Source organism: Lolium perenne, chromosome 2 (assembly GCF_019359855.2).
Source record: "Lolium perenne isolate Kyuss_39 chromosome 2, Kyuss_2.0, whole genome shotgun sequence".
Classification (NCBI taxonomy): domain Eukaryota; kingdom Viridiplantae; phylum Streptophyta; class Magnoliopsida; order Poales; family Poaceae; genus Lolium; species Lolium perenne.
Genome location: NC_067245.2, coordinates 117,600,291 through 117,610,019, shown reverse-complemented (window position 1 = coordinate 117,610,019; position 9,729 = coordinate 117,600,291). Strand labels below are relative to the sequence as shown.

Sequence of the window (9,729 nt, the reverse complement as noted above, 5' to 3'; positions counted from 1 at the left end):
GACACCTCTATATCTTTATTGAAGAAGATACTATGAAAGATAGCTATGACATATCCATATTCTTGAAGAAGAGGTAGTGTTCCGGCATCTCACTTGATGCAGTCACTAGGGAAGTCCTATGACATCTCTATATCTTTGCTAAAGAAGAGTTAGCATACCGCCATCTCATATGATGGAAATGCTAGAGAAGTCCTATGACATCTCTATATCTTGGTTAAAGAAGAGTTCCCCTACATGAAACATTAGGAAAAAGTTCCCCACTTGGTCTTATTTTTCCACGACCATCTCCATATGGTCGACACACGCCCTTTTTCCGTACCCTTCCGGTACATCCAACACAACACTTTCTTTGCAAAGCATTTATCAAAACAAAACTCAAGCCCAGGTTAAGGTAGGCCTTTACAACCCGTCCATGACCGCGGACGCGGCTATTCGAATAGATTTGACTCTGCAGAGTTTGCACACTTTCCCCACAACTATCTGGATACCTATCGTGTGGGCATCATCCCCGCATAGCAACGTATGCCACGACGGATACCCGAACATAAACTTTCGCTTATCTCTACTGACATGAGTCCTTCCCGCGGGCTTACCCCTTCCCGGCACCCCGGCAGCATACCTCCTTTTGAGCGTATCTCCGGTGCCATGACAGAAGACCCTCAGTAATCGTCCGGCTATCAGTTAAGACAGTGTATTGCCTCCTCCAGAGCGCAACCCGGTGTCAGAGGTCATCGTGACCCTCCTAGAGAGTTGTGAAGGTGTCTCATGCCAGCTTCAACAAACTAGGGCTAAGCCCCGTGCCCACGTTGGGGTAGAGTCACTACAAGAAATATGCTAACTCGCGACCCTCCATATTGGTCACGTGAAGGTCATTGTGCGTCATTTATGACCACGTCATGACCAAAAACTGTTGGTCGCCAGTTGAGCGTCACTGACGGCTCACAACGACCTTTATTTTGTATTGGTCAGAGAGGTCTACGACCAAAATAGATGGTCGTAGATTATATGACCAACTTTTTGGTCATGGGCGATTTGGCTTATCCACGTCAGATCTGATGTGGCCAATCCTACGTGGCAAATCTACGACCAAACCAAATGGTCTTAAATCAAAATCAGCCCAATCCAGTTTGGTGTTACACATGGGCCGTGCCCAACAATGTTGCTACGACGCATGGGCCAAGCCCAACATTTCAGCCTTTTTTTTCTATTTTCGACCAATACCTTATGTATCATTTATTTTTGATTTCAGCCTTTTTGTATCGGGCCCCAATCATAAATTTCTAATTCTTTCATGTCAAATGAAAATTTTAAAATAACAGCCAATAATGCAGACATAACAAATAGAGAGCACATGAAACTTCACAGTAGTTCGAGTCACAACCAGTACACCAAGATACGAAGAAAAATCTCTTGCTGCCATAGTTAAGTCAATTACAATATTTCCACATTATGTATCATATGGACGGATGTCCGAACTACCAAATTATAACTAGGCAATAACTAGCTACAATTTCTTTGATGAGTCTTCTCTTTGAGATTCCTCAAGCTTGAGCTCTATCATACTGCTCTTGATCAGTCCTGCATGACAATATAACATAAAAAAGATCATACCATGAAAGTGCTTCTAAATTAAAATAGTAACATAACGGCAAGTACATTTCTGAACTTGCACATGCATACTAACTAGCAAAAGGTGCATGATCTTGTCCGAGCATTTGGTTCAAAACTGGTTTGGAATCAAGGGTACATTCTGGTATACCTACAAAACACTAAAACTTCATAGACCATACAGGTCTTGGGGAAAGTTTGTTACCTAACGAAAAAATAGAAGTATATTTATTTAAATACCAAGTACTACTATTATTTCCTTCACTTGAAGGAATCTCATATCATCAACAAACACACAGTTGTTTAAAGGTAGTAAGTGATCAGCACAACGAGTGCCACATGCCAGAGTTAATATGGTTCAGTTTGGTTATTTATATTTGCACATCTATTCGCACACTTTAATAACTCAAACAGGCAAGGAAGCAAAGTACACGAAGCTGCAAACAATCAGGAATAAGCTCCATATTGCAATTTTAGAAGTTGTATATAAATTTTACAAAACAATACGCTATCAACTAAACTAGCTGAAACACATTTGGAAAGAATACATGTGTTTAAAGCAATTCACATTTCCGTACATAATAGTGGCTAGCTATGCAATGGTACATGCTTATGCTATGCTTCTCTAAAAATTAACTGTCAGCCATAAAGCTAGCTGAGTACTACATACTTATAGTCATATGTAAACTAAATGCTCATTTCCATAATTAGTAAGATCCAATTTCACTAGAACTTGCAAAACAGGATGTACTCCAGTTCAATAAGCAAGCAAGTGCACATACAGCCCATGCTATCCTCGTTCTAGCTGCCGAATAAATGTTTAGTTAATTTTTAGAGATGAACATGCAAATTATATTTTGCTAAAACATCACTGAAATGCACAGGTACTAACTGGAATCTGAACCTTTACCAAAAACGTGTCCTAGCTATCAAACATCAGGCTCTGAACCTGATTCGTATACGCACATACAGAAGTTGTTGTAAGGATACCAAAATCTGAATACGAGAACTGAACCTATAGAGAATTGATTACATGTGCCCTCCAATATGACTTTACCTAGCTTGTTTGAGGATACCCACTCTAATAGAGGACGGTGATCTCCTACTCTCACGTTCCCTGTTGTCTTGCATGGTTCTCTCCTTGCTATGCTTCTCCTCCTCTGTTTCGAAGGCCGTCCTGGCGTACTCCTCCGATCCCTGACTGCAGCTTGTTGCTCCCTCTCCTTGCCAGAAACTTGGAACTCACCTTTCTCCAATATCTTATAGAACATAACAACAACAGTAATAAGCAATCCAGTTGGAAAATCAGTACAAAATTCGTAGCATCGATTACAATCCAGGGGACAAGATAGAGAACCCAAGAGAGCAGTGGTATGGCTTGTACCTTGACGCGTACTTTGGTGAGTTTGTCGGACGCCCCTGAAGACATTAGAATAGACAGTGTGGGACTGGAGCACTTCGTCGAGGTCCTCTCGAAACTAGTGCATGGAGAGCCCATGAGGACACATGATTTTTCTTCTTGGCTATGATCTTGCCTCATCGTCTCGGCGGTCCACCGTGCTCCTGCGCTACACCAACAGTATACAAAAATGAATAAGCAACTGCAGAAAATTACCCTGAAGATATTTACAGGATATTTTCCTTCCTTATGGACAAGATTTACATTCACCTTAGACCTCCCATCAACAGGCGCAAGCTCAGTTGGGCATTCAGAATTTTTGATGCTCTAGAGAAAGGCAAAAAAAACAATAGATATATATTGGTTACTTGCATTCCATTCAACAAAAGAAGATACAATGACAACAATATATGATGGAAGAAAAGAAGAAATGTGTATTGCAGCACGCGTTATAATGTAGTTGAATAGAAATCAAAAGATTTGGCGAGGGAATAAGCAGCATACAACTATATAACTCAATGAAGTTGAATGGACTATTTATGAAATAGAGCAAGTATTACAGAATACTACAAATACTTTTGTTTGCAGCATACAGTACAGGGTAATTGACATGCTCATTATCTAGGTAGCATCTAGCGACACACATGAATTTGAATTGAAGTATACTTCCATTGTAAAGCTATCAATAAGCATTACAACGTCAGTATTGTAAAATAAATAGGCATTCAAAATGCCAGCTTATTGTTTTGTGTCACTGTATATGCATCGATCTGGCAAGAATAAGTACAGAACATTCAAAATAGAATATCTGTAATTGAGATCGTAACAAACCGAACAAGTACAAGGCATCTAGCGACAAATACGAGCATGCACAGGCACTTCATATCATAACAAACCGAACAAGTAAACAAGCACACGCACGTCACATCTACTCATTGTCATTAAATACTTTAGAAAGAGGGGGATGATGGCACAAAACTTTGAGACGCTGCTCCGGAAGAACCATGAGATGGCCGGCCTGCACATCTCGAGCCCCGCAAGATCCAGCGCCCGCGACCTCGCACCGCAGCAGAACCCGCGGCCTTCCATGAGCAAGCGGTAGGGTGCAGCCGGATCCGGCGGCAGGGACACCGGGAAAGGCCGCATCCGGCCGCAAGGAGGCATGGGAAGGCCGCATCCGGCGGCAGGGGCGGAATCAATGGGATATGAAGAGAGGGGTGGGGCGGATCCCGCCGCCGCGAGGCCTTGAAGCGACGGGGTGGTCGTTCTCACAGTCGAGGAGGCCATGGGTGAGACGTAGCTTGTATCTGGAGGGGAATAGTGCGGCGACAGAGAGCACGGTGGCCGGAGAGAAGAGACATGGGGCGGCGGCGGAGAGAAGAAGACAGTGGGGACTTTTCGCTAGGGTTTGAGGGATGCGCTGGGGACTTAGGAAATTTTTTGGTCTTTTCGCTCCCGCTGTCCCGCCCGTGGTTCTGAAAACTCTGATCTCCCGCTCTTGCCCATGCTTCTACATGTTAGCCTCTGTTTTTCTAATGGGGATTTGACTGAAATTTGGCGCATACCCACCGCTCTAAATTTTAGTTCCGATCTTCTTTGCCGCGCTGTCACTACACAATGTTCCTCTGGCTCCATATATCAACCTCTATTTTTTTGCTTTTTTGTGTAGGTTTATGTTCTCACTATAAAAAGTAAATAAAAACACAAAATAAACATTAAAAATTAGAAGAAGGAACGAAAAGAGTAGCTTACCTCCATAGCGGTTTATAGGAGTATTACGCATTTCAAAAAGAACTCTAACTACAAATTTAATCAACAAAATATGAGATATCAAAATTATACCATTGTATTCATATTTAAAAGAAATTTTCAATAGTATAATTTTTGTGATATATATCTTATATTTTATTGACGAAATTAGTAGTCAATTTTTTTTCTAGAAATACTTAATACCACTATAAACCGGTATGGGGAGAGTAAGTAAAAAAAGCTTAGTGAGTTCCCAAAAAATTACACATGTACATGACACAAAAACAATATTGAAGAGGTGGATAAAAGCTAAGCAGATGTTGACACATGGACATGACAAGTAGGCGAATTTGCCGAGGTGGTTGGCCAGTCATTTTCAAGCATCACGAATTTGCAGCCATAACCATTTAAATTGGTCGTAGTCGGCTTACGATAAACTCCTAGATTGTATCATTTTCTCTATGACCATTTCATGTGAGAAGATCATGACCTTTCTAACAAAGAAGGTCGTGATGATTTAGGGTTTGGACCCTCCCAAATGGCTTACGACCATTTGTTGTGAAATGGTCGTAGAGATATGACTAATATATTTGTGGTCACTGTAAAAAGGTAATTAGTTAACACATTCCTTGTAGTGAGTGGGTGCGCGATAAAAGTTGGGCTGGCGTACACTTATACGCAGTGCTCCTTTTTGAAAACATTTTACCCATACTTCCTTTACTTGCCAACAACCAACCATATTCCTCCAACATCCTTGTCCAAAGACCTTGTCTTTCCAAAACATACACTTGGGTAGAGTTAACTTACCCAAGGTTTTCACAAACATTTACAACAAGGTAAGCCTTGAGGGGTTCCCATCCTATAGTTTCATGAAAGGAACTAAAACATCACCATGGCCGAGATGAAGGTCATCACGCCATAGAAGGTATAAAAGGAGTAATGGGTGGATCATACTTGCTTAAGGTAAGCATGTATTATGACAACACAAGGAGGAATATACTCTCAGATTTGTGGTGCCATCTATACAATTTAGATAGTGGAGTATCACTATCCAACATACTCTCCAATATGGTACACAGGCATACCTCTCTCATTTTGAGAATACACCAAGATCATGACATTGATACCTCTAAACTACAAAAGTGGTGGGTGTGGTGTAAGTTACTATCTTGAGATGGAACATGCTCAAGTTGAGCATACAAGATAACCAAGTGGAATAGCACGGCCATGATACCATGCATCCCATAATCACAAAGACAATAGTGGAGTATCACCACTAGGGAGTACTCCACTAGCAACCAAATATAGATGACAATATTAAGGAGAACAACACACATAGAACCAAGGTGCTTTGAACATCAACATATGACATCCAACTAGACACCGAATGAGAGATCAAAAGATGGCTTGCCTTGGCTTATTTGTCCCCGGACTTCTTCAACTTCATCAATATAAGAATCCCAACAACATAAATAAAATCCTCGTCCGATTCCACTTCTTCTTCTTCTCTGGAATTGTTCGCATCTATCGCCGGAAAATACAAAAGGAACACAATCAATCACATTGCACCAACAAAACAAATATACAACAATCATCAATCAAAAACTAACCACTCTACTAAAGCTAACGTATTGAGGACTTATAGATACTACCAAGCAACTAAAAGAGAACCCAATTTATTTACCTAGTAAAGGTATGAGAGTGCCACAACTTAGCAATTGCCTCTCTCGGTATCACCATGGCACAAACTAAGTATCCCCTGGTAGATAACATCATAAAGAGGACAAGTGCATTAGTTTGGCATCACAAACATTCATATTACAATTTGAAACATTTTTGGAAAAACAGAAATCAGTTTTCCTAATTTAGTTTGCTCACATAACACAACATCCAAAATAGGAAGCAAACCATAAACCACATCATTTGGAAACTTAAGCAAAACAATAGGGCTAATGTTAAGTTGCAGAGGTTTTGTTTTGCAAGCATAAAACAAAGGTTGCCCATCTCAACTAAAAAGAGTTGGTCAAGGGTTTTAAATAAACCGAAAAGTTTTGGTCCTACAACTCATGTAGCACACACAAGTTAATATCAGTAACCAATATGCATGAACAGAGACTAACAATATTTTTCCTAGATGACCAGTACTAATACAAGACTAACCCAATTGGAATCACCCAAAAAGGTTAATCATACTATTTTAGGAATTTCTTTGAATCTGTCTGTACAGAAAACAAGATCTGTAAGCCATAAATCGTAGAAAAATCCTAAAAATATGAGAACACCGGCATTTGAAAGATATTTAAACAGAGATGCATAAACAACTGGATTTGGGTTCAAATTGTTTCTGAAACTCTCACAAATGGATTAACAAAGTTACTGCATGTCTTCACCATTTGCTCTATCTCTGGAGTTACAGAACAGATCAAGGTTTGAAACTTGTTTGAGATGATTAAGAAAACATCCAGTAGTACTACCAAATTGGAATCACTCAATTAGGTTCAAAAATGGATTTTTGGTGATTTAAAAGCTAACAGCCATGTCTGCAGAACACACAAAACAAGTTTAATTCACCAAAAATCGTACATAAATCATAAAAATATGAGGTCAGCTACATCTCAAAGGAATTGAACAGGTGGTTCTTACCCAATTGGTTTCATTCAAAAATTCGTTTCCAAGCTCCTGGTTTAATTCGACAAAGTCAGATCTGACCAGATCTTCATCTGTGAACCATTTCAGTTGCATGCCATGGACAAGGCGGTGCAGGTCCTGAACTCCAAGATGGGCGTAGCCGCGGAAGGAGTGCCCTTGATGGAGGCGCGGAAGGCATATATCAAAAAGTTCAGCACGCAGCTCCCGAACTCGACAATTGACGCCTTCTCCAAGCTTTTCAAGCTCAACATCCGCAGCTTGACGGAAGCGGATGAAGCCCTTATCACCATGGGAGGACCCGGAGGGTGTGAGCCCATCGCGCAAGACGTCTCCGTCTAGCTTCATAGTTGTCTTCCATTGGGTGCTTTGTTTTTAGCTGAACAAGTGACCGTGGTTGTTTGTCGCTGCTTCTGTGTTGTTTCCTGCTTTTCTTATTATGATCGGGCCGGATTTATCCATCACGGATTGGAATACTCGGGGTTTGAACGACCAAGGCCGTAAAGACACAGTTCATGCTTTCCTCGCGGACACCTCCTGCCACATCGCTTGCATTCAAGAAACCAAGCTGGATCAGCTGGACCAACAAACGGCCTCTTATATTGGTGGTTTTCGGCTTCGCTCCTTCGCGCATCGCCCGGCTCTTGGCAACAGGGTGGCATTCTCTTGCTTTGGAATGACGAACATGTGGACATCTCCAACATCCATATCGGCACACACTTGATTTCGGCGAATGTCTCTGTTAGAGCCTGCGGTACTTCGTTCAAGCTGACCACGGTCTATGGCCCATCCGATCACGGCGAGAAGGAGTCCTTCCTTGCGGAAGTTACCGCCGCCAAGCCCGCGGACGACTCCATGTGGCTTATCATCGGGGATTTTAATCTTATATATCGGGCAGAAGACAAGAACAACGACAACATGGACTTCCGGCTTATGGGTCTGTTTAGAAGGGCGCTCACCAGCTGCCAGCTCAAGGAACTGAAACTTCAGAACAGGAAGTTCACTTGGAGCAATGAGAGAGAAAATCCTACCCTTGTGAGGTTGGACCGGGCCTTCTGCAACGCTGCTTGGGACCTTAAGTTCGAGCATCACATGTTGCATGCTTTATCCTCCTCCCTCTCGGATCATTGCCCGCTTCTTCTCTCAAACCAGAGTGGTCCACGGAAGCCTCCAGTCTTTCGCTTTGAGTCCTTTTGGATCAAGATGCCTAGGTTTAAGGATGTCGTCCAAAAAGCCTGGTCCACATCGTCTTCCCACTCTTAGCCGACCCATGTCATCAACCACAAGCTGAAGTCAACGGCGTCGGGACTCAGAGCTTGGAGTAAAGGGCTCTTCTCCGACTGTAAGCTGCAACTCCTTATGGCCCTCGATGTCATTCTTCAGTTGGATATCGCCCAAGAATCTCGCCCTCTCTCTAACGAGGAAAGTTGGCTCCGCTCCAATCTTAAACGGCGTGTCAAAGGCCTCGCCGCTCTGGAAAGATCTCGCAAGCGTCAAGCTTCTAGAATCCGCTACCTACGTGAAGGCAATGCTAATACCAAGTTCTTCCACCTACGGGTCAATGCCAGAAAGCGCAAGAATCATATCATGAGGCTAAGGCAAAACTCGGGTTGGGCCATGACGCATAAAGATAAGGGGAACTTGATCTTTGATCATTTTTCCCAAGCCCTTGGGCGGCCTCCTCCTCGGCAGTTGGACTTCAATTGGGAAGCCCTCAACCCTACCACTCACCTTCTGGATAATCTAGGTCTTCCCTTCACAGAGGCGGAAATTAAGGAAGCTTTGGAAGACATGCCTTCGGACAAAGCTCTGGGCCCCGATGGCTTCTCTATCGCTTTCTTCCGCTCTTGCTGGGAGATTGTCTAGGGAGACCTTATGAAGTTCATAAATGCTTTTTTGGAGCTCTCGGTGACCAATTTTCATATCCTCAACTCTGCCAATATAGTTCTCTTGCCGAAGAAAGACGGAGCTGAGTCTATCTCTGATTTCAGACCCATTAGTCTCATACATGTGATCCCGAAGATCATATCTAAAGCCATGGCACGACGTCTCAGCCCTAAAATGAATGAGATCGTGTCTCACAGTCAGAGCGCCTTCATCAAGACCAGAACTATCCATGACAATTTCATGTATGTTCGGAATACTGCCCGCCTGTTGCATCGCAGGAAAGTTCCGGCCCTCCTCATTAAACTGGACATCGCCAAGGCTTTCGACACAGTGAGATGGGACTATTTGCTTGATCTTATGCAGCGCCTTGGCTTCCCCCAAAGATGGCGGGCGCTTATGACGACACTTCTCTCCACGGCCACCTCCCGTGTTCTCCTTAA

General features: G+C 42.6%; 1 protein-coding gene across 4 annotated transcripts; it reads right to left on the bottom strand.

The window, feature by feature from the left end:
- Positions 1-1,341: 1,341 nt before the first annotated feature.
- LOC127333562 (uncharacterized) lies at positions 1,342-6,310 on the bottom strand. 4 transcript variants are annotated; one of them, XM_051359942.1, is made up of 5 exons: positions 3,987-4,711; positions 3,278-3,334; positions 2,993-3,176; positions 2,666-2,867; positions 1,342-1,578 (listed from the first exon to the last, which is right to left on the bottom strand). In XM_051359942.1, exons 1-5 carry the CDS (start codon positions 4,292-4,294, stop codon positions 1,505-1,507), a joined length of 825 nt encoding a protein of 274 aa, XP_051215902.1. In that variant the 5' UTR covers positions 4,295-4,711; the 3' UTR covers positions 1,342-1,504. The 4 variants fall into 4 exon arrangements, 2 of the variants coding, with proteins under 2 accessions (XP_051215902.1, XP_051215901.2); XR_011751866.1 differs by lacking the exons at positions 1,342-1,578; positions 3,987-4,711 and adding an exon at positions 6,168-6,310 and having other exon boundaries at positions 2,497-2,867; XM_051359941.2 differs by lacking the exon at positions 1,342-1,578 and having other exon boundaries at positions 2,497-2,867; positions 3,987-4,710.
- Between the last annotated feature and the right edge of the window lie 3,419 nt (positions 6,311-9,729).